Here is a 25,830-nt window from a genome sequence, read left to right as displayed (position 1 = left end):
ATGTTACGTAGATTTAACAATCTGTGGGTTCGTTACTATTGATACTTCTATAACGTAAAATGGCACGTCTCATGCAAAATAAATCAATTTAAATAAGATGAAATCAAGTCAAATCAAATTAAATCAAATTAGCTTAAAATAGATTAGATTACAAACATTTAATATTATAGGTTGTTTTAATGATGCAACGTCTATGGGTTTATCATCATTGATAGTCTATAGCGTAATATGGCTATTCAATTGATGTATAATATGATAGCTTTATTGTGCAACATGATATGATTGATACGAAAAACTTAATTGCACGACAATTGCACATGGTACAAAGTATTGCAAGAATTCGTAAACATAATACAAAGTAAAAGTATAGAATAAAACTTAACATCCTAATTAATAATACAATACAATAAGGGCTAGCATACATTTTGATATAGCATAATTACTAATACAATACAATAAGGGCTAGAGTACATTTTGATATAGCGTAACAGTTATGATCGAGTTGGTTTAATCATTAGTTTCGGTATTTTTCCTAATGTGAAAGCAGTCGTTAAGATATTTAACTATTTTCGTATTGTGGGGATTGTTGAAACATACATACAATTTTGTACCCCCGTATACAATGTTGGTCACGACGATATGATTTTTTATCTTACATACGATCTATTGGCACCCGTTGGTGTATGACATCTCGGCGCGGTCGCACGTGACCGTTTTTAATGTAGAAAGTTTTACTGTATATAAGATTATAATTATCACTGCGAATCTAAGCATTGAGACGGTTTACGGACAACAATCAATGTCGAATTAGATTATGGTATCGTCTCCATATTGTTTACGACATTTCTCCACGTGACGTAGAAAGTAGGATATCCTTTCCTTCAGTCCGGTGTACAGATCTACCTGTCCGAAGTAGTTTTCGATGGATTGCACGTCCAAGGTTTCCTTGGCTATGGCTTTCTTAAGAGAATCCACAAATTCGTCCGCTCTGGATGTGTTTGTCTCATAGTTGTAGAATCGTTCTAAGACGTGTTTCCTAAATCTACAGTTTCCATCGAGGGCCGTTTTATCGGCGTCTTCTTGCCAACATTCGGCAGGGCAGGCAGTTGAAGCGTCAGGTTCGGGGGAGGGGGAGGGGGGCGGGTAGAGTGCTGGATGGCAGTGCAGGATCGAATCACAAACGGCGGTCGGAATGGACGGCGAGAAGGCGGGTCTGTTGTCATAGATGACGTGGCGTAGTTCCGACATCGCCAGGCCGGTGCGCTCCGGGTTGTGCGTCAGGAAGTCGAACACGATGGTGTTGGTGATGTCCCACGTCATCTGGCGCGTCACGCCGGCATCTTCAAGGTCATTGAAGGTGATGCGGTGCGCTAGAAAGTCCTTTATCTTGGGGTTCAAGTCTGTATCAACTCGGAGGGACTTAACTCTCCCAACCACCACAATGTCCAAGAACGGAGCTCCGTTCTCAGCTTTCATCTGGTTTGCGACCCACCGGATTGTCTCGTCCACATCTTTATCCTCATTTCTAACTTCGGACAGAAACTTCTCCAACGTAACCTTACTCAGCGTATAGTCATGTAGGAGTTCGCCATCCGGTTCAATTATACCTTTGAGACGGAGAGAATCATCGAGAAACAGCCGACGAGAAGCTACAACCGGGGTGCGACCGAGCTCCATAAGGCGATCGACGTGATACGCAACAAGCTCGGCAAAGCCACCGTTCATGATTTCGCCCCCGATGCGCTGCCGCACCGATTTTCCGACTGCTTTTAGGTAACCAATGTGGTCATCTTCGAATTTGGCGATCATGTAGTCCCTTCCTTGGACCATGTACGCGTATTGGATGGCGCCTGTCTTGTACACATGTGTCAGGATAGGGTTGTATTTGTCTGGGTCGTATTCGTCACAGTTTCTATGGTAGTGAGCTAACAGGATGGATACGCGACCATCAATTTCTTCGTATATCTCTGGGTCTTCCTTCAATATGAGGGGTCCCATTTCTTCATCTTTAATGATTTCCTCCCTGAGTTGACTTCCTAAACTTGGCACTTTTGATGAGATAGCATTAGCATGTTTGAACTTATTTATCATGTCTGCTGGCACGTCACAGACGTGTGTCGTGGAGAATAAAGTGTCCGTCAGCACGAGTAACCGTTTGCGGTAGTGAAGAGTGAAGTTCAGGGCCGCGACTCTCTCCGGCACGAAACACCGGTCGTTGTCGATCAGAATGTAATCGAACGTGTCTTTACTGGCAAAGTGGGAATGTCCGGATTTCATGCAGTTGGACAGGTACAAAAATACCACGTAAGGGTAGAAGTTCTTTGGGTGGACTAAGTCTGCCAGCTGTACAGATAACTTCGTGTACATCCCAATATCAGGCACCCACGCAGTGACAAAGGTGGAAACCTGATTGCCGTCATTGTCACTCAGACCACAGCTCATAGTTTGGTCGATGAAAGCGGAAGCATTGGAGTCCAAGATGTGCGAAAAATCGAGCATCAGTCCGAAAGATGGCGGCGTCAGGTGAAACTGCAAAACCCGGTCGAAATAGTAGGTTTTCAATTCTCTCAGATGACTTTCTGCCTGGTTGTGGGATATGTTACTGAATACCGACTTGACTCGGATTTTGCTTTTCAAGCATTGGCTGTCCGAGTACTGGTAGAAGTCTGCAGAGAAGGAAAGTCCGCACTCCGCCCCCGGCGCGCTCCCTTCGGTGCTGATGGACGCGTCCTTCAGGTCCTGTATTGCCTTCAGACGCCAATGGTCGTAGCTGCCGAACGCCAGTTCCTGCGCCGTCTCCTGGCAGCAGTTCGCACAGAGGTCGATCCGCTCCAAGCGAGCGTCCACCAGCGGTTCTGGGCTGTAGTCTGTCCACAGGCATTCGGCTCGTGGAACCTCCGCGTTGATATGACACTCTGGGTGGTCCAGATAGATTTGGGGTTGTCGGCAGGGTTTCTGTGACATCCGCTGCGGTAGTGAAAACCTGGACTTCGGCGTACGTGTCGTCGACTCGGTGTTCACGAAAAAGCATCGCAATCGCACGTTGTCGGATCCACGGTCGGTGTTGATGCGCTCCGCTCCGTCACTGTAAACCTTCAGATTTTTCTCCGAGTTCCCCATGGCTAGAACATTGTGGATGTCCAGGGTACCCATGTTATCCACGCCATCTTCCCCGTACCAAATGCCGACTTTGTTGTTGACTACCACGGAGTTTTCCAGCGTCACATTCATTTTACCGTAACCAACGCGCAGTCCGATCGCACAGCTCCGTAGAATCATATTTTTCAGAGTGACTTGGCTCTTCTCGCCTGACGTCAGAACACAAGCCCGGTGAAAGTTCTCGACGATTGTTGACTGCACGATGAAGTTAGAACCCTTGTGGTTGATCCCCAAACCGCCGCCAACCGAAAATACGCTATTAGAAATCACCGAAACGTCGGACGGATCAGTGATGGTTCGAGGCGAGAAGAAGGAGAAGGCATCTTTTGTGAAATCAGCCATGATTCTCTGATCTAGGCTGATCTCAGTGACATGAATATTGTCCATCTTCACCACAGCCTCTCTTGCTGAACCGCCCCCTGCACACCTTGCTATGACCGTTCCTTGGATGACAATATTGCAGACTTCTCCTCTGATGGCCTCGCCAACGTTGTCTATCAGCCCCCCTCCATTAAAAGTTACGGCAGCATTTTTCTGGACATGAAGTACCGGCGTCGTGTCCAGACTGCCGACGTTGGGGCTCTTCGTGCTTCCGCCGTGTGTCAGCCAGGTGTTGTGGAAGTCGCCCTTCGAACCTCGATGAAATACGACCTGGTCCCACGGCTTAACCTTCCCCTCCTCGTCCGGCAAAGCTGTGAAGAGAACTGGATCCCGCCCCTCTTCCCCCATCTTCACCTGGCCGACGACGTCAAGACGGGACCCCGGGCTCATAACGATTACTACGCCTGGTCTCACGATCAACGTGACACCTTCAGGAATCTTCAAGCTCCCTTCGATGATAATGATCCCTTTAGACCAGTCAGCACCTTCATTTTTACCCACACTAAGAGACGTTCCTGCCTCTTTTCTGACCGGAATGCTCGTGTGACGGAGGTCTACTGCCTCCACAGGAAACGTCTGAGAGCACCCCCCCTGCTGTTCGCTGTCCTCGGTCGAGTCCTGTGTGACGTACTTGTTCACTCTGACCGATACTCCCCAAACTCCTGGCCTGGGTAAAGTCAGGACAGCAGAGCCAATGCCGTAATATAAAGTGACTTCAGACCCGATGTCTTCTGCACCGTTGAGTTTTGCTACAATCGTTGCTTTCGCCCGGGGAGCATGGCGACCATGTATGCCAGTAACCTCCATTTTGACTGGAAGCGGGGCGTGAACAGGAATGACTGGAGAATACACGACGTTGTCCAGACGGCACTCTTTGGATATCTTTTCTGCGGGAATCTGCATAACATGGCGCATCGTCTCTGGCAGGTCGTTGCCGATGCCTCTGTACATGACGTACATGACGGTGACGAGGACGAGTGCTATGGCGCTGAAGAGGACGTATCGCATCACCCTTCGGGGAGGCACCGCTGTATAAACGAGGCAGCAGAAAATATTTTCTACCCATATGCGTCATGACATTCATCTGCTATAAATGCTTATCATGATTTAAAAGGCGCCAGGCGAACGCGTTCTAACGATCCCCGTCTCCTTGGGCTATTTTCCTCTTATTTTCTACTCCTATATTGTCAAAATAATGTTCCCAGAGCAGTTATGTCTTTGACGTCCATGTACAATCGGGCCAGAGGACAATTTGCATACTGTTTTTTGAAAACTTGGCATAGCACAGACAATGATAGATCAGTGCGTGCAGTATCCATGACGGTTCTATGGGAACCCCATATAACTAGATCAAAAATAAACCCTCGGCCTAAGGCACCATACCGTTTATGAGGCTTGAACGAACAACTGGTTAAATTGCTTTGTTTTTTCTTCGAAATTCTAGCGCTTATAACCCCTACAGATAACGAGTAATATGAAAGCTGGTGTGTCGGGCCAAAAGGCAGTTACACTGTCTGAGCAATATATATATTGATCTACGTCGTCATTAGGGCATATCTTTCTATTTCGAGGCGGAAACCTATTCATACATATTACGGATCACATCCTACATATTTCACGCTAATATTAATGTTTAGGGCACACAGAGCTACAGGGTGTATACTTCTTATTACAATCAGTTTTACCATGTGACTACAACAAAGAAACACACGCAGCAAATATTGATTACTTACGCATTGTTGTCGACTTCATCATTTTTTTCTTTACGGTACCGAACAGAAACTGCTCTGTGGTCGGTTGGGAGGGCCTGCTCACCTGTAACAGACCAGCACCTGTATTTATAGTTAGGAAGTAAGTACAAAGAAGTTAAGGTCGCCAAGGACAAGGTCTCTGTAGTAAACCACTGCCACTGTTCTCTTAGCCTGGAGTCCGGTCCTTTTACAACCAGCCCTTATCACCGCGATGTTAGAGAACAATAGCCTGGAGTCCAGCCTTCTTCCCCAAGCTCCGCTCCCCTCCAAGAAGACTGGGCGCCATTACCATTCAAACGATTTGGCGGGGAGCGGAGCTGGACTCCAGGCTATTGTTCGCGGTGATAAGGGCTGGTTGTAAAAGGTATTCTGTGTTTGCAGAAGTAGCTTTCAACCATCTTCCAATTATACAATATATATATTTAAGGGGTGTCCCTGTGGTGTAGTGGTCTGCGCCTTTGTTACTCTGCCACATCTGGTTCAAATTACTTGGACCAGAAGGACTGGGGTTCTAGCCCCAGGTAGGGCACCTCTGGACAAGAGGCGCATTGAGTCATACTAAAGACTTTATAAAAATGGTACATACTTATGAAACAGTATGGAAGTTAAACACACTCCACTGCCAGTGGACTAGCCCCCTGCTGCAGTGATTGCACCACAGTGTGGCCCCAGGGCTATGAAACGGAGATGGGTACCGCCCTATACATCAATTATGGTGTGGGAGGATTTTAACTAACTAATATTTGGAATGTGAATAGTCAAATTTGAACTCTAGAATCCTCGACTAATTTGTAAGCATAAGGCGTGTAGTTACGCTTGTATTGTACGTCCTTTTGTGCCGATTGTGTTCCTTTGAAATATGGTGCGCTTTTTACCGGGCACATTTGACTTGGAGCGCTTGTCAAGATACGTTTTCCCATCTCCGATCTACTTAGCTAACGTCATCAGATTGGGGTAGCGGAACACATCTAACTTTCTGTATTCTTGTAGCGTGACAAGAATTGTTCAACTAGACACAGACACAATACATGGCGACAGAAAGGCCATCTATCTATACGTGGCGAGCAGGGTCTGTAATGTCATGCGCAGAAGGACCCGGCCTGCACCATGCTAGTCACGCCCCTCGCGTTTGCTTCTCGCTGTTTGCTTTAAGTGGCTACTACCTACCTAACGAGTCCCTTGACCTCCAGGTCGTTGGGGGGGACAAGGAGGACAAGTGGTTACTACAGTTTGCATACTGTCTGCCAACACATGCACGTACAGCACACTTCTACGGGGCAGTTGATATTCGTACTTCTGTTGCTATTGCCTGGTAACCTACAGACCTGTGGCTTAAAATGCTACGTAGGTCTTAAGTATTGTAAATATTGCGAACGGACAAGAACCATATACCAGCTTTCACTCTTATGTATTTTGTACCATTCATTTGTGATAGTATGTGCTTACTAGGACTTTAAATGACGTAAATTGTAACACATTTATCGAAAAGCGTAGGGGTGACCCGGTGTGCTTGGTCAAAAACACGCGAGCCGTAGCGAAGCCGCAATGCACTACTAGCTCAGTCTGAGGTTCGACCGCTTACCTTACCTTTAGATTGTATCTTTGTTATACACATTGTCTTACTGTTACCTGTTTCCTCACTCGAACCTCTTAAAAGCGGCCTACAGGCCGATTTGAGCTTCTCATAAATAAACAAAAGTTTAAGCAATACAAGATCATACAAACAAACGGGCTACGACTCACATACCGTTTTGAAGAACAGCACCTGAGAGTTAAGCTGGAGACGGTGAGTGTTTGAAGAATAACCGGCGGTCGCGATGTGTGTGGTTTTGTCGTGTTTTGGGTGTACACAGATTCCACCCAAGGCAAGGATTATTGCAATCAACGTCGCATTGCGCAGAATCAAAGGATAATCACCAACACATCCGCAAAATTCGAAGGGATACTTAACCTACTAGCTAAACATGGATGAAAAGTTTGCTAAAGCAGCTCTAGAAATAGCAATGGAGTTTACAAAACAGCGGGATACCGTAGTTTCATTTATCTATTTATGATCTATTTACTGTGTAATCTTTAACAACTGTGTAAGTCCCACGCGGATCATGGCCCAGAAAAACAATCTGTGCACCATTCACGCTGACTGAATGCGAAGCACTCACGTTTTCCCACACGCCCACCTCATCTTTGTTAGCCCAAACTGATAACCAATTAATCTTTAACAATCTGTCTCCTAACTTGGACAAAGATGGAAACGTCGATATACATCAAGAACAGACATATGTTGCAACAAATCTATAAATTTGAAATATGTTGAAATCATGTCTATCAGACTGCAAGTAGACACTTGAAAAGAGTTCTTAATCAAAATGCCCCATATCCATCCAGGTAACACGTTACGAAGTTATACAAATAAGAAAATCAATGATTAAAGTTTTGCCTGCTTTAGATAAACAAGGCTTGACCAGCACTGACCTCCGCCAATGGCAATTTCTTGCCTTGTGGTATGTTTGAAGTCGCCAAACCCAGGATAAGATGTCAATGGGTCTGTTCACTACTGTGAACGTCGCCTGTCAATCACATGATCTCGATGTCGCCTGTCAATCACATGATCTCGATGTCACATGGGTCAAAGGTTAGATTATAAAGTTTTGCAAAAGTATCTGGAGCTGAAGAGGAAATGGAGAGTGAATATCATCACTCTGGTTGGGCGACCAGCAGACATAAATCAGTGCCACGTATGGTCTACTTTAAAAGTACAAAAGGGATCAGAATTACGCGTATATCTTCTTAAAGATTAACGTTTAGTTACCCCAAGTGAAATAAAGCAAGTATTGACCTCCTCTTTCTATGACCGGCATATAACTTACCAAATCACTTACCAAACAGTGTGTGTTTATACTCTTGCCTTTGTCAGCACCAAATCAATACTTTAGAACTCAATTGAATGCTTGATATTCAGACATTCGTGTACATTTCTTTTGTAACATGTATAACGTCAACGTTACAGTCAAACCAATTCATGAATTAATGTTTCATTGGTTCCACCAGGCCCACACAGTAAGTCTTGCAGTTTGGCCGTCCGCCATATTGCATTGTACATATCGCTAAATCATGACCGCAAACTGTACTCGTGTTATAGTTGAATGAAGGTCAAGTTTATGTGTGTGTGCTCTGTGTTAATGTGTCCTCCTCACGTAATGCACTCTAACAGGTGAACAGGTGTCCGACTTTTCCCGCCAAAATGGAGCTGGGGAGATCTCGCGAGACCAGGTAACCTTTGACCTGGGCGCTGCAGGAGTCCACCTGCAAGGAAATGGCGGATTTCTACGATTTAAAAAGTTGCAGTTCTTTCAGTCTGCGTTCAGAGATGTTTTGTTCAACTGACCCACAATGACGTTATCGGAGAAAGCAAGGCACATAATGTACCAGGAGAAATGAGCGTCGAAACGCAAGAGACTTCTGAGGATGGGAAGGACGCGGCGGAAAATGATGACCAGAGTTCGGCGCCCAGATCGGCGGAGGAAGGCGCGAGCGACTCCGAAGGTGGGTTCACGGAGTCGCCGAGAAATCCAGCCGCTCTCTCACGAACCCCGACCTTCAGTGAGACAGCGTCGGGTACAGAGAGCTCTGCACCGTCCCCTACAGTGTTGCTGCGTACGAAGAAGCGAGTGTCAAAGCGGTCTCGCCCATCGTTTAGGTCCGTTGGTAAGCTTGTACAGAAGATGGTTCGACATATGTCACTGTTCTCACAACTACAAAGCAAGGAAACTTCCACGGTGGGAAGCTCAAGTCCGCGCGAATCTGTCGTGTCCACGGAGGACTCCGGCACCCAGAGGAACTCTCTGATCTTCTCGGGAGGTAAGCTGCCAGTGCCCGGCCTGTCTGGGCTCAGGAACCACGGCAACACGTGTTTCATGAACGCTATCCTGCAGTGTCTCAGCAACACCGACATGCTAGCCGAGTATTTTGTCTTGAACCAGTACAAGTCGGACTTGAGCAGGATCCGGCGGTGGCGGGACAGCACACGGTTGAAACCTGTAACCCGTGGAGAGGTCACAGAAGACTTTGCCAAGATTCTGAAGGCACTGTGGTCCTGTCAATACACCCCAAAGCTCACCAGCGACTTCAAAAACACCGTGGCCAAGTACGCGTCTCAGTACAGTGGCTACAACCAGCACGACGCCTTTGAGTTCCTACTTTGGCTGCTGGACAAAGTTCACGAGGACCTCAACTGTGCATCGAAGAGAGGGTACAAGAAAGCCAAGGTCTGAGACCATATTTTTTCCATAGATATTTCTACATGTAAAGGATACATTTCCACTTTAAGGCTTTACACGGTTTAGAAGAGCAGTTAACTTTTGTGGAGCCCTGCAGCATTGCTCAACTTGGGTTCAACTTGACACTTGTGTCACTTAAATATGGGTCACTCTTAAAGAGGCATCCATGAAACAGAAGTAAGACTTTTTGAAATACATAACATCAACATTTCATATAATTTCTTGGGAATTTTACGTTCACTTCCTGAATTTCTGTTATAAATCCTTCCACCAGATGAGTCATTGTTTTTGGAATGTTTGGTTTGCATTCCAGGGTGAAATCTCAAACACAAAGGGTGACCTTCTGTTGCCGGGACTGCTTGAGACATGTTGTTTCCATCTGTAGAATGTTTGAGGTCGCCAGATGAATTTCAGGTCAATGCTGTTCAAAGTGAAACATGTGGTTTTAGCTTCTGTCTGCGTACTTCACAAACATGTGGCAGTTGGCATTACTATTAGTTTGATCTTGACTTCAGCACACCAAATCCTGGTATTTTTCTTGTGCTTGTCCTTTCACATGTTTCGTGCACATGGCATAACATGTCTCCTATATTATATATAGAGCGAAGAGATATTTTATAGCAGGCCTTCTATCCTATTTGCTGTATGCAAATATCAAACAGCCAATATCAAACACTTGCACAGTTGTACTTGTTACTCTGACAATACACTGCTTGAGTTTCATCTCTGTAGTTTCTCCCATACATTCACTGCAACTACAAATCACTCAAATTCATGATTCACTTAGCGTGAATGAGTCTCCAAGTGTGCGTATGGAGATTTAACAACCATTCCTCTTTCCATTGATGTCACTTAAGGGCCTTGATGGCTCAATTGATTTGCTGTAAGACCTCGAATGCATGCCAGCTGAAAGGCCCAAAGGCATTAAACTTGAACTTTTTATCTATCTCGTCATTGTTACTTAGCAACAGGCCCAGGAGGCATGGCAACAGTGGTGAAGTTAATGATAAGGGGTTAGTGTTCTGTCAGCATAGATTTAGTGTGAATGGTGTCCTGGTGTGTTTGTTCATTGTACAGCATGATCCTCAGTTCAAATCTAGACCTTGTTACCACATGTTAGCAAATGTCTGAAGATCACCTCTATTTACAGGTTTTGCTATCACAGTAAACTTCACCTTTTTGGTGGGAATCCATATATTGTCACATGAAGTTATCGATACCTTTAGATTTGTCCCTTTCCTCCGCCCATGTTATCTAATGTATGTTGACGTGGCCAGAGATCTAGCAAATACTTTTGGGTTTTGTGTTTCCTAATGGATCCTATTTACAGTGAAGCATTGTTCTGTATCAGGGTTAGATACCACAGTCAGAAACCCATTGCCCCAGTTTTCACAGTCTAAACCTTGTGTTTTGATCTCCCTTTTAAGATAAGATCTCATCATCATGAATCATCATGTTTAGTGCCTTACCATATTGATTACAGACATCAATAATTTATAAGCTGGCAGGGTTTGTTTGTATTGCCTATTGTGTCCTGTTCCACCCTGGATCCATTCATTAGATGACTCAGTCAAGTCTCGGCCCATGATAGGTTGCTTGTTTGAATCGAGTGTGCTGTAAACAGAGATGAGGTCATAGCGTTAGTTTTATTTTTAACCATTGGGTGAAAGTCGAGAATGGTAAATTGTATTGATTGAATCCTGCCAAATGCTTTAACTGCATGATTTTGGTGGGAGGAACCATGGAAAAGAGGGATCTAAGTTCAAAATATGTCCATCTAACTTTTTGCCTTCAATTGAAGAAGCATTCTGAACATAGATATATACATATTACTTTCTCTAATTTATAACCCTTCTGGCAATTTATTTGATCTAAACACTTTGTATTACTGTTCCAAGGCCAGCAACATAAGAGAGAAGAGTCATAAATTCTTCACTACACGTAGAATCTGTTACGTTCTGAATGTTATCCAGAAGTTTCATACAAAATGAAATGCTGATGTGAGGATGACTTACATGGGACAACAATCCCCGGGGGATGTATCAGTTTGGTGATAGACAGGCAAGGCAGTCTGACCTGTCTGAGTAAATAAGTCATTCCATGCTTCATTAGGCTTACTGAAAGAGATAACCTGCAAGATGTAAGTCAACCAGCAAATTACTACTACTAGATAGCTTCGCTAGTACTAATATATGTGTAGTTTTTTCTGGAGTTATGATATACAGTGTTATGAGGCTGGACCTAAAATGGCACTGACCCCGTTCACACTCATTTTTTTCAATCGCGATTGAAGTATAATCGCGATTGTTCGATCCGATCGCGATTGAACGCAAGGAAACTTTTGCGTTCACACTGCTTTTCGCCAAGTGGATTAAAGTACGCCGTGATCCGATCGCGATTGAAGCACGAGGTCAAAGGTTCGGCGTCGCTTGCTACAAAATGGCGGGAGTCCCCAAATTCTTTATGATTTTGTATCTCTGGAGAATGTTCTGTAGCCGTGGAAGGGAACACAATCGGCGGGCTATGATCGCGAGAAGGCGTGAACGACGAAGGCTTTTGTATATTGGCCTCGCTGTAGCACGGGTAATGAACGCGACAAGTGCTGTAGACAGGACAATCTGGGAGCGTGAATGAAGCGACGATTTGTGGGAAAACATTGTACTTGGTACATTACTTATGTGATAAGTTGCGACCCTAGCCTTGAACCGGCCGAAATCCCCGCGGATCGCGATGGAATGAATCGTAGTTGCGTTCACACTCAAAATTTGATAGGATTGGATTGGATCCGATCACGATTAATCCAATCAAACTACCTCCGGAGGTAGTTACAATCCAATCGCGATTGGATCGTTTTGGATCGTTCCAATCGCGATTGGGAGCGTTCACACTGAAAAAATCAATCGCGATCGGATCGATTCAATCGCGATTATACTTCAATCGCGATTGAAAAAAATGAGTGTGAACAGGGTCACTGTTTTCTCATAGATCCAAAGCTATCTATGAATTATGTTTAAAAGATTTTTGTTCCACAAGCCGAATGAACTGAGTTATCCCTTATACATGTACATGTAGTTCTCTTTGCTTCAAAAAGATTCTTCATGTAACAGTTTGGGAAAAAAAAGCAATTTGGGGTGAATGGCTTTTGGAATGCAGCTATGCTTGTTTTACTATGACATGAAGATGCCATAAATCACAACAATATGCATAATTTATACACTGACTGAAGTAAGTAGTTTTATCATTATCTGCTTCGGCTCAAATATGTGAAAGTGAAAATATGTCAGTGCTAAAAAGCAAACAAAGTTCTGATGGGAATCTAGGATAGGGAAAGTATACACTGATTGAAGCATTTATTTTGAACAAGATATATATATAGATTCTGTACAGTCTATGTACAAAACCTATCCAGTTGCTTGAATAACTTTTATTTGTGTATCTTATTTCCTGGATGTCTAACCTTTATTGAGGTAAAGATCCCTCATGTAGTTAGATATACTTCAACTTCAACTTAATATACCCCCAGATAACCCCGCAAGGGGCAAAGTAGGGGGGGAGGAGGTCCCAGGCTAAGGCGGGCAGGCCTCCAGCCTGGCGCGGAAAGACTCAACGGTGGGAGCCGTAACAACCGCGCCAGGCAGGGCGTTCCACTCGGGTATGGTGCGAGGGAAAAAAGAATATTTAAATGAGTCTGTTCGGGCGTAAAGTGGTTGAAATTTGAGCGTGTGGCTTCCCCGGGTGCGCCCCTGAGCTGGTTTCAGTAGACTATCTGTATTAATATTGATGTGGTTATTAACTAGCTTATAGAAAAAGGTGAGATATGGTCACTGAACTCCAAGTCATTGATAATATAAGAAGGTTATTTGGAACTGGCTGGAATGGTTTTATTGAATCAATGGTGTAAGATCTACTAACACAATTCTACCAGGGTACATAATTCCAGGTCCAAACAGGTCTCCAACCCAATACCTGGGGGTACTGTACTATAGATCTTTGAAACCCACTGTTTTTCAAAGTGGCAGATTTGTGTAATCTGGCGGATTAATGATAATGGAGGTAACATCAGTTATACTTTCAATCAATTTTGTGGAGTTTGTCAACTGACTTCATGTCCTCCTACCATATGTTTCTCTACAGTTTGGGCACAAGAAGTCAGACGAACACCTCGCCGCGGAGGCCCAGGCGAACCACCAGAGATGTAACAGCAGCTTCATGTACGACCTGTTCCAGGCGCAGTATCGTTCCTCGCTCACTTGTCCCTCCTGTCGCCGCCAGAGCAACACCTTTGACCCCTACATCTGTATCTCCCTCCCCCTGCCGCAGCGACAGACCAGAGCTATCTACCCCGCTGTGGTTTACCACAGGAGAAAAACCAGGCTGACCAGAATAGGTTTGTTTCCACAGCTTTTCACCCTTTCCTGTTGGTTCTGTCCAAACTATTTGGTCAGGGTCAGATAGGTGTGTTTTGTATACTGATTACCCAACAGAGGATATGTAAAGGGAAGTGGAGTAAATCTGATATGTACTCTTTAGTGCTGTTTGTCAAAAGGGTTTTGTGTGTGTTTGGGTCATTACTGGTGTATCACATTTCAGTTTCACTTTTTACGAGGTATTGTGTGCCTCTGTGCCATGCAGAGCCTTTTTGTTGTGCAGCAACCTACAAATCAGATCATATTTCTTGCTTGTTACTTTAAACCCATTTATTATCGTAGGGACTTATGCTGGGAAGGGAAATTTAAGGAGGTTTTCACAGGTGTTTCAAGAACCGTTGAAGCCATTCTGTAGTACTGTATGCAAATATGAGTTCCTATTCAATTGAATAGGAACTCATATTTGCAGGATTTTGACTTTGCATTGGAGAGGTCACAGCAAAAAGATGTAAGATGAAACAAACGCAAACCTTCAAATTTTCAGTATATAAGATATTGTAACGAAAATTATCATGAGAGAGATCTTTATTGACACAACAAAAGCACAGCGACTTTCGTAAGGTCTACTACATACATTATCTATATCATCAGTTGATCAAAAATACACCCACCTGTCCAATACTATTGGTTGCATCCAGTGTAACCATGTCTTGTGCACATTGTCATCAGATGCTGTAGGAACACCTTCACTGAATAGCTTCAAAGAACAATTGCAGTCAGATGTGCAAAAGTTAGGTGTGACAGGCCGTTCAGTGTAATATAACCAGCTGCTGCCGCGCCGCGTGCCTGCGAAGCTGGTGTGTTACGCCGAAGGGCGGTTATACCGGCTATACAGATACAGATTGTGGTCCCTTGAAGTAGTTCACACAACATGTGCAGATGGAGGTCTCTCTAGTACCTAAGTAAAGCTGAGACACAAACATGCGTCCTTGAGTTACAATAACAGCAATGGGAAATTTCCACTGTACCATCATACAAACATTGTTTACGTTATGTATTGCTATTTCTGAGACCTCTCGTTGCCAAGTAAACGGTATGTGATATGCCCCAACCACACCAACTGAATAACAGTTTGTTGGCACATGCTCTGCTTGGTCTATATTGAGCCAACAGTCCTTATGAATAAGCCAGATATCAGTTTTCTGTGGCACAAATGTGTGGACGCTTCAGGAACATGTTTGTTAAACTTCTGTGGCTGTTTTTACAGGAGTCAGTCTTCACCAGGACAGCAGTGTGGGAGACTTGAGAAGACTCATCGCAGACAAGGCAGACATTCCCTTAAACCAGGTAACCAGCATGCACTATTTACAATGTCATGTTGTTAAGGGCTGACCTCAAAGTTGTGTTGCGCAGTGGAGGGCTCAAAATGGGAATACGATTGTAGCACCACCTAAGGCCACACCATTTTAATTTCTTGGTTAACCAAATTTTAAAAAAATGCTTGATTAGAAAATCATCAGGAAAACAGAATCTCAGAGGAAAGTTTGTACTTTGGTGCACACAATTTCAGGGAGTGAACAGGGTCAGGTGCAAGTTTTCACCCCAGCCTTCTGTTTTCATGATTTTTTTTTGCTAGAATCTGTTAACCAAGAAATTAAATTGGTGTGGCCTAAGATACTAGAAACTCCTTCTTTTCCTTGAAGATTTTACCCTAATCAGGAGACTTTTTGGGTAAGAAGGAACCACTGGTAGGTTTTCTCGTAGTTAGAGCTGACCAACCCTCTGTTTTCTTTGCATGGTTGTCAGAAAGACCATTGTGACTTTCGAGTGGAGAAGAATTTTTAAGATTGAAGTTTGGGTTAGTACTTTTATGAAGCCTTGTTGCAGTGTATTTTAACATGCTTTCCTGTGGGCAGCCCTAACTTTGATGTCAGCCCTTAACCCAGTAGGATGTCAACAGAACCTTTCTATCAGTCTATGCTGTCTTATCATACAATCTGCAGAGTGCTTACATAAGAGTAGATAGGTTCAGTATCAGTGCTCCATTAGCTATTATCATAGATAAGTATGGATGTAGTCCTTTGTGGTGCATTTACTGACAACAGTCATAAGCAAGGATTGACCATTTCCGTCCCAAGTTGAATCAGAACTGCATTGTACATAAACACTTGTTGTCCTTTATATTTGCATGCAATGCCTTGACACCCAATTGCATACAATGACATTGTACAAAAGGATTTGGACATCTGCCAATCGGGTATTTTTGGACATCATTTTCTGTAATGGACACGTTCAAGGCTTCAACTGTGTTTAGGGGCTCCAATGTCAGAATGTCAACAGTTCCTCAGAACTTTCTAAGGACAGGATGAAAGATACGTGTAAGATACTGTGTTACCTTGACTTGACTTACGCCAGTCAGGTGACACATGCACTGGCTGCAGAGACCTAGCTTCAGACAAAACTTCTGTTCAGTTAACCTGCCACCTAACAGTTAAGTTTGTCCTGCTCTTCTCAATGTAAAAAAAAAAAAAGATTTACTTACCTGTAAAAGGAAATATGCAGGCTTGGCTCAACACTGTATTCTTTTGCCTCCTCCATAAATTCTTACTGCGTAACTCTGATAATGTAGAAAATGTGGAAGACACCTATCCCAGCGACCTTCTTCCTTCTGAAGCCAAAAAGGTGTAAAGTTGCCGGGATAGTCCTGGGATCATTCAATCCGAGGAACCTGAGAAAATCTGATTCGGTTTAGACCTTTTATTTCAAAGTACGTAATGAGTGTTGCCAGCTCTGGTTTGTTGATACCCTTTCCGTTCCTCCTATTGGTTGTTTGTGTCGCAGTCAGGACAGGGCATTTTTGTGGTGCAGCCAATCAGCATTTAGGGTTTCAGTTCGCACTGACTAGATCAGCACTGAAAATCTCAGGCTGCCACGTTCTAACTGATAACTCAGCAAAATGCTGTTATGTGCAGGTTGGGGTGCACTGAGCGGAGTCATTGTCTTTATAGTTGTATATCACTATCAGGGCTGTCTCCAGGACCTGTCCCTCCGTCCTGGGAAGGAATTTGCTGGTTAGGACGGAAAAAAATTTCCCCTCATCCATTCCAAAATCTGATTTTCTTTTTAACAGCAAAAATTGATTACATAGGCTCCCAAACATTGCGTGGAATGGAAAAATCTAAAGCTGGAGACATACAAACTCCTCTTTGGTACCCTTTGATTATAAAGGCTCATGAGTGATGTCATTATTGTCGAATCTGTGCAGATTTACAAATTCTGTGGGATAGATGGGAAAACTCAGTTATCTGTAGACTGTAGTTTTACTTATATATTCATTCAAGCTCCTGTGCCTGCCAGCTCTGTCTACCTTTTTGATATTTGGCTGTGACTCAAAATAGGAAGAGAGGCAGGGGTTGACATTAAACCAATTAAGCCCTGCCTGCTTTATCTGTGCTTGACAGCTGGTAGGTTCCATTGTGCCAATTCGGCCATTCAAGTCACAACACCTCAGTTCTGGGTCGATAACTGTGGTACTTGAAGGCATGATTACTTGGCTACATAGGATTTTGGAGTAATTTTTTTGTTCCGTCCTTAATTCATTGTTTTCCAATCCACAGGTTGTTCTGACGGAAATCTACTTTGACGGTTTCCACCGATCCTTCTCGGACGACCAGCCGCTGAGCGTGGTGCATGATGGGGACTGCATCTACGCCTTTGAGGCGCCGCTGGAGGTGGTTGACCTCTCCTGCATCGATGGTAGGGAAGAGTTGACTCTGTCATGTTAATAGTTGGGCTCCCAAAGTGTCTGAAAAGTCTTGTACAACTCATGTGTATTGGCTGAACGAGGTTGGGAATGTTCCTGAGCAACCTTAACTCCCTGCTTTCCCTATTGGGTCATTCAGTCTTGTCTAAATCATAATGTTTCTGACTAAGGGAGAAGAGATGCTGTCCCAGTCCAAGTCATGTAACCTGTAACCATCAACTTGGTTCAGTGCCCAGATGTGGTCTACAGAGGGGTCTGCCTAGGAAATGTTGTACTTTCAGTGACTCCACAGTAAATCCCTTGAAGAGAAGACAAAAGTTAGGCTTTAGCAGATCCGCTTTCTTTTATGCTTGGTATTTCATTCAGTGTCGGATATTAAAAAGATGATCCGCTGTATCAATTGTTAAATTTTCTAATTACTATTGTTCAAGAAGTAGATGAAAGGCTTCTGTTTTTTTGCTTCTTTATGTAGTAGTTAAAACAGCTTTTATGTAATTTCAGACAACACCCCAGCCCCAGACACCCCCAACTCTGAGGATCCTGAGCAGGAGAAACTATTACTGCTGTTGGTCAACAAGACTGGTGCTGGCAAGCAAGGGAAGAGGTAACAATGTGATTGCATTTCTACTATAAATCAGAGATCAGGGCTCAAAGAATTGGACCTGCGACCTAATTTTTGACTGGTGCACCAAGATATTGTTTTAGGTTACAAACATAAAGGCACTAATGTACTCTAGTATAGAGTATATTCTTGACAATTGTGTCATAAAAGATGATTAAACCTTTACTGTATTACTTATGTTGTACACCAAAAAGATTTCTGTGCACCTGAGTTTTCAGGTTTGGTGCACCAGTGCACCTGTTCCCAAAAGTGAATTTCGAGCCCTGGAGATGAATCTGAATTAGCTGAATAACATAGAATGTTTATATACACACAGTGGAGTGCACCATCCATGTGAATGTAACATGATGAACATAACTTGAAGTGTAGCATATACAATTTAAAACTTGCAAGTAAAGCTGTCCCACTGGGATATGTAATATGGTCTTAAGTATAAGTATGATGTCTCTCTTAACCAGGTTTGGCCCACCCTCTGCCCTGTACCTCCCACGGAACCTGACCTTCAGCGACCTTCAGAAGGTGCTGTTGCACAGCATGGCAGACATGACAAGGGAGGGCGTCAAGCCACAGGTACTGTTAAGTCATGTATTTTCGCAGGGCCTTAATTTCACAGTATAAGGGGACACAGTAGTTGTTTAATGTTCGTGGTTGAAACAATTCTGTAGTTCAGTAGTACAGCGTTGGAGAGTCAGACGCATATTTATGGTGTCATGAATTTGCAGTGGAGAGGTCACTGAGAAAACCCTCAGAAATAAAACCTCAGTGAACGTTCCAAGATTTACAGTAACTAAAGCTTGGGGAGGAAATGTTAGACAGCTTTCCTTGCGCTCTGTGAAGAAACTAAAGTGTTCAATACTTAGACAGCTTCAACCTCCAAAGTGGGAAAATGCTCCTACGTTGCTGATTACATGCAATGGTTCTATTCATTAGAATAATCTGCCATTGACTCAACAACAGTTCTACTAGATGTGTATTTGTTGATCCCATTCTCTGTCAATACTGTAGCATCCAAAAAATTAGATTGTGTAGGACAATAATTGAGAGCACATGTTAAAGTTTGTATTTGAAAATTATTATATACTTTCTCACCAGTACCTTTATGTAGATGCATGTTATCAGCATAGTGTTAGTATTTTATTTCAGTCATCTAAACATAGATTTGTCAACCTTTCTGTTTTACAGGGTAGTGTGCGATTCCAGATGCGGGTGGTAGGTGGCCTTGCTGGCAAGTGCTACCTGACGGAAGATGACAACATGTGTCTGTACATGCCTACTGTGGACAAGTGAGTGGATGTAAAATACTGTATTGTACATGTATCTGACATGGTATTCAGCATGTATACAGTAAGATATGCATGCCTTTCTCTACATGTGCTGTGTTAGACAATAAGCATAGAATATGACGCTGGCCAATGCATTGTGAACACAAGTTAAATACAGCTTGCTAAATATGTGCTATGTCACACTGGAAGTTAGAAATGTTAGTGGAGGGGAAAATCTATCTTGGGATTCTCACAATAACTGGCATAATGAATTGAGAATACAGAATGGATAAAGCGATTTCTATCCTTAAATTTCAGGGCCTTGTCTAGCTGTGGCTCTGGGGGAGTGGAACACTTGAAGCTGGTGCTAGAGTGGGAACAGGAGACTAAGGCATGGTGAGTGTTCAGCATGACATGACCTGACATTTTTACACACACTCCTCGATCCTTCCTGGTCTTCCCATGGTAATAACTTCAGTGTGTTTGGTCTAAGAATCAAATTATCCATTACTTGAGGCCTTAGCTACAATATTATGTAATGCTGCTAGGAGATCCTTACTATTGAACATGGGTCTGTTTATTTACACCTATCTAAACACCAAATATCATAACGGTCCAGCTATAGGTGAGTTTTGCTGTCAAATGACAAACATACAAATGCTACTATAAACATGTAACCTTCTTGTGGAAGGTGATAACTTAATCATTATAATTCAATATTTGATAGAATGTGACCAACCGTTTCTAGCACCCAAAATCTTCACCCCATCCCCTTATAGAATAACATTGATATGTACCTGCTCGCCTCTGTAGCCTCTTCGGCAACACGTGTGAGGAGAAGGTAGAGGAGCTGGACAGTGTCAGGCAGGAGAGAACTCTGCAGCAGCAACCGCTCAACGTCACCCTGTCAGACTGCTTCAAACTACACACCAAGGAGGAGAAGGTAGGTCTTAAACATGGCTGTTTACATTTTTTTTTTTCTTTTTTTTTTCGTAAAGGCATGTCCATGCTAGGCAATCCATGATCCTTTTACCCACTTCTGGAATCATATATCCACATATGATTTGAAATGTTGGGAATGATTTAAGCTTGGTTATAATGCAAAGCGTGCTCAACACAAAAATAAACTTGGACTTCAAGAGGGACAGGTGAAGGGGGACTCATAATTTTCATTGACAAATCTACCCTCCACTTTGAGAAAAATCATCATCTTCTTACTGTAACACTTTGTAGTGATATAACACTACTACACAAGAGTTCTTGGTGATTTCAATCTTTCTTTCAATCTTTATTTGTTTAAATCAACATGGCAGAAATACACATAATATTATACAATGTACATGTACTCCTTAAGTGCGTTGATCTAACAAATCAAATCTATACTAGTGCAACAACAAAGATGATTTATGGATCTTCTTTAGCAATCTTGTCTCTATTTTCCCTCCCTCAGCTTGGCCCAGAGGATGGCTGGCACTGCCCCTTCTGTAAGAAGGTTCAACACGGCACCACAAAGAAACTCAGTCTGTGGTCCTTGCCTGACATCCTTATTATACAGCTGAAGAGGTTCAAGCAGGTAATACAGGTTTCTAGCTACTTACACATGATTGTTGCACACGTGTGGTCACCACAGTTTTTCATTGCTCACCAGGCAAATTTGTCTGCTTTGAATGAGCAGCATGCCAGTTTTATGAAATTTTGTATTGCCAACGCTGTAACAGAAAGTGGTAGTGCTGATAAACTAGTCTGTTAGTTACCATATTTTATGCTAATGCTAGAGAAGCTGGACCTGGTATGTCAAACGAGTTGATGTATCAAAACAAGCCTTCTCGACAAACCTGTAAAATTTAAGCCTGTTTATGACAGATAATTATCTTGACTTTGACCCATGATTTGATTCCGCCATTTAAATCCATAACCCAGGTTGGGATGCGTAGAATGAAGCTGTACACGTCAGTCGACTTCCCCGTCTCCAACCTGGACATGAAGCCACACGTCGCCCGCCGTAACCCTGGCAACAGCGGGGGGCTCGGCCTCTTAACCAGCTGGTCGCCATGGAGACGCCATCAGCACAGGACCACGGCTCGCCACCCGGACTTCTTCTACGACTTGTACGCGGTGTGCAATCACCATGGCAACATGACGGGGGGACATTACACAGGTCTGCTCTCGTCTGCTCTATTGTTTTAAAGTAGTTATGCTAACCCTAAGGCTTGCAAATAAATGTATTTACCACCTTTGTATTTACCTTGATTTTCTTATAGTTGTGTAAATGTAGAAGAACTGTTTAGATCTGAGGAAAGATTCAGATCTAGGAATTTCTTTTAAGAAAATTGGGCAATCCCCTTCTTCCCAAAGTACAGATTTCCTAAGGATGAAACTGTTCATGATATGTTTACTGCCTGTAAGTACTGCATCTCGTCTGTTAGCCTCAGCATTAATCACAAGTTGTTGCAAGAAGCTGCCAAACCTAGGCACAAAATACTTGTTTCAAGAAACATGTACCTTGGGGCTTAATCAAACAACAAAAAATTTGGGTGGCCCCGGGACATTGGGACATAGTTTATTTCGAGCCCTGAATAATAATCAATACTTTTTACTTTTTACTATTTATTTATGCCCTAAGTACAGGCATACATATATACAAAGGTCGTAATAAAGTACATAATCTTTTGCAGCTTTTTCCAAGAACCCCGTGGACGGCCGCTGGTACAAGTTCGACGACACCAAAGTGCTGCCGGTGAGCGACGAGGACGTCCAGACCAGCGACGCGTACATCCTGTTCTACCAGAGCCGCAGCAGCAGGATGGGCTCGCTCTCCAGCACCTCCGGGAGCTCCACGTGTTCCTCGCTGTCAGACCACTGGGTCAATCGCATCCCCAACCTGCTGCCCAGGAGCGATGTCAGCTCACACGATGACACTAGTGACACGGGTAAGATTGTACAGTACTGGCCTCATGCACTGGTTATACAGTTTATCTGTTGGTAGAATTTATTGCTGGGCTTACTTCCTGTCTCTTTTACCACTGGGTCAACCGCATCCCCAAACTGCTGCCCAGGAGTGATGTCAGCTCACTGAAACCATAAGTTGTATATCAGAATGTCGTGTTTCTGTAATGTTATGTTTTGTTGCATTCTGTTAGTATTACAGCTCTCCTCGAGGTGATAACAATGAAAGACACAGGGCAAACATGCCTAACTCTTCCTTGTCATTTCTTCCTGTTCCTCCAGAGGACCATGGTGGGTTCAGTTCCGACAGCCGTCCGTTTGTGCGTAGTGTGCACGGCATGAGTGCGAGCGTCCGTTACCCGTCCAGCCGCAGCCAGGAGCTCCTGTCGGACGGGTGGGACAGCGGCAACTACAGCGACAGCGAGGCAGATAAAGCCAGCAACATGACCGAGTCCCGCGTCTGACGCAATGGGTAGTTCAACAGTGGGGCTCAATAAGCCTAGTGTGGTGTCCATCCTATTCTAGCTCCAGTTTGCTCCACTGATCACCTCTCTGCAGAATAGTCAAGCCCCCATCCAAATTTAAACATTTCATTCGTATGTCCTGCATCATTTAGCCTGTACCAGACCACCGCACTACAGCCGCTAATTCTTCGCCCAGGGAAACAAATTGCTCCACCACCACAGTTAGCATACGGCCCCTCATTATCTCTTGCGATAGATATTAGAGATCGGGGGCCAAGAGAGACCGGGTGCCAACTCTGTATGTATGTGCTCCCCCGGGCAAAAGGGGTTGATATTGTTTAGTGTGAAGGGTCTGGTATCCAGGCTAGCATCATTTCAGGAAGCAAATATATCTAAGAAGCAGTGTAACAAGATCAAACCTCTGAATGCCTGTTTGAACTCCATTACCATGCAGTTACTAGGACCGTGTGACTTGGAGCCACTCAAGGCTCTTGCCTAGGTTTTAGGAAAATTTTCAAATGCCAATCATTCCTCTGTTAATGGGTGCCAGAGTATTTTGCAGGGAAGTGATTAAAGAATGGAACAGAGCTAGGATAGAATAGATACAAAGCTACATTGTGCTAGAATATTCTACTTTTAAAGTCTTGTACCAGGATAGAGAGAGTCAACTGTCCATTGTATGGCCTGCTAATTTGAGGGCTTGTTTGCTGTTTGTCGAAATTGTACCTCAATGAAGGGACCAAAATATATCACATATCTCCATTAACATTGAGAAAGCACAAAACACTCATTATCACACTGTGAAGTGAATTTTGGGACCAGTTTTGATAGAAAAATCCTTTATAGAAGTCAAAAGCTGAGACTTCGTACTTAGCATGTATTTAAAAGCAGTCAAGTCGAACCTGGATTATTTTATGTTTTAAATTTATACGTCTATGGTTCAAAGTGAAGGTCTGAGCTGCCAAGGAAAATTTGACAATTCGTCTTGTTTTCTGATAAAACCGTGTGGAAATTGTCTTGAAAATTTGGTTGAAGTCTTTCTTTTTTATTTAGAATGTGGCATTACTCTTTTTGACAAGCTGGCAAACCCACTTTTAAGTTGTTACTAGAGTTGCAAATATTGAAGGATCAGAAATGAGATTTTGTTCCTTAAATTTATGAATGACAAAGTCAACCTCAAAACACATAAATGTGTTGAGGAATTTGTTAATCTAAAGAAATTGTGCTGTGCACTTTAAGAAAATTCGTGCTGGGCACTTTTATTATAAATATAAGAAAATGATGTTGGCATGACTATTAATTGTTTGTAAGTAAACAGACTGCATGGATGCTGTACTTTTATAGGTAGTTGAATGTGGAAATTGGCAAATATGATATCATGGCTTTAACCATAATCAGATCTAGTTGGATTTTTTGTCATTGAGTGCTTGAATGTCATCAGTTTTAGAATCAGTTTTACTTATACATTTCATTGGGCACTTGCTATTTTATCATGAGACATTTGTTGAAAAAATTGTATTGTTACTGCATCAGACTGGCTGTTACTTAAATGATGCACACTGGCAACTGTTGCATCCTGGAGAAGTCCATGTACTTGTATATGATATGAGAACTGGAAGGAAATAGGAGACATGGCTAAGATGGAATAGAATATTACTTGCACATTATGCGGATGAGCTCATTATGCGAATGAGTTTGTGTATCCAACCTGTATTATCAAGTGCCATTGTAATCAGTTCCCAGTTTGCTTTTTGAGCTAAACCAATGATAATCAGTGTACCCAAGATGCAAAAGATGGAGTCATTTGGGTTTGTTATGTATTAGATGTGCCAAAATGCAGTCAAACTGTGTTTTGTAATGTAATTGGAACCGTGGTATCTATCTCTTCCTCTCTCTACATACATCAGATTTATCGTAATGATAGAGTTCTTAATTTAGTCTACTTTTCTATGCTGTAGCAGAATGTTCTAGAAATCTACACGTACCTTAACATTCGTCAACTAGGTGCGAGCGTTATCATATATATGTTTCCTCGTAGGAACTCTTTGTAATGTGCTTTGTTCCTATATAAGTCAAAAGTGAACCAGCTTGAATGTGTAAACTTTTGGACACTCCAGAAAAAATTATTGTAGAGTTTTCTCTGAAGAGTGTATTTGGCAAGTTATTGTAGTTGCTGCATGACAAGTTTATACACATTTAAGGTTCTTAAAAAGAACTTGGATTATTCTCTGAAATCATTTAAAAGTAATCTTTAAGCATCGTCCGATGCAAAACACTATGTTTAATGCACGATACATGATATTGTGTTGTGTTTATCTGCAATTTGTTGGTTTGCTTGTACCTCTTTCACTTTTTACATATCATGAGCTTCAGGCGGCCTCAGCACAGCCATGCAGAATGTGTGCCTGCTATCATTGCTTTCCATGCTTGACAATTGTATGCTGCATATTTTACTGTTGCTATTCTCTGCACAGGCTTTGTCATTGTTATTGATTTTACAATTTTAATCCTGTGTTTTACAGGGAAAGCTATTGATCTCTCTGTCACAATTAGATGTTGATTTTAAGTTAGAGGACAGACTGTTGGTCGGAAATGCAGAAACTTTTGTTTTAGTTTCTCAGATGACGTGAGTCCTGACGATTCCTGACGTCACCGTCAGTTATCCTTGCGTTTTGTTGCAATAGGAATCGTGCAGCTGGTTTTGCAAAGTAAAAGTATTTTTGATCTGTAAGACGTGTTTTGTGATGTTGTTGTGTTATTGTCTGAAATAACAGAAGTGTGAATGTTCCAGTGCTTATTTATTTGATGTGATCGCCAGGATGAAACCAAAGGGTCAAC

General features: G+C 43.0%; 2 protein-coding genes across 2 annotated transcripts; one reads left to right on the top strand and one right to left on the bottom strand.

Moving 5' to 3' along the window:
* Positions 1 to 157: 157 nt before the first annotated feature.
* LOC136440228 (uncharacterized) lies at positions 158 to 15,207 on the bottom strand. Its single transcript, XM_066436123.1, has 3 exons — positions 14,607 to 15,207; positions 5,274 to 5,355; positions 158 to 4,568 (listed from the first exon to the last, which is right to left on the bottom strand). Exons 1-3 carry the CDS (start codon positions 14,640 to 14,642, stop codon positions 808 to 810), a joined length of 3,879 nt encoding a protein of 1,292 aa, XP_066292220.1. The 5' UTR covers positions 14,643 to 15,207; the 3' UTR covers positions 158 to 807.
* LOC136440232 (ubiquitin carboxyl-terminal hydrolase 31-like) lies at positions 8,557 to 25,723 on the top strand. Its single transcript, XM_066436136.1, has 13 exons — positions 8,557 to 9,556; positions 13,703 to 13,955; positions 15,203 to 15,282; positions 17,553 to 17,691; positions 18,200 to 18,302; positions 18,779 to 18,890; positions 19,503 to 19,603; positions 19,901 to 19,978; positions 20,396 to 20,525; positions 21,033 to 21,155; positions 21,503 to 21,740; positions 22,258 to 22,512; positions 22,811 to 25,723. The coding sequence occupies exons 1-13, from the start codon at positions 8,726 to 8,728 to the stop codon at positions 22,990 to 22,992; spliced, it is 2,625 nt and encodes an 874-aa protein (XP_066292233.1). The 5' UTR covers positions 8,557 to 8,725; the 3' UTR covers positions 22,993 to 25,723.
* Positions 25,724 to 25,830: the final 107 nt, after the last annotated feature.

This window comes from Branchiostoma lanceolatum, chromosome 8 (assembly GCF_035083965.1).
Source record: "Branchiostoma lanceolatum isolate klBraLanc5 chromosome 8, klBraLanc5.hap2, whole genome shotgun sequence".
Classification (NCBI taxonomy): domain Eukaryota; kingdom Metazoa; phylum Chordata; class Leptocardii; order Amphioxiformes; family Branchiostomatidae; genus Branchiostoma; species Branchiostoma lanceolatum.
Note: the sequence above shows the minus strand (reverse complement) of the source record. Positions and strands in the feature narration are given on the sequence as shown.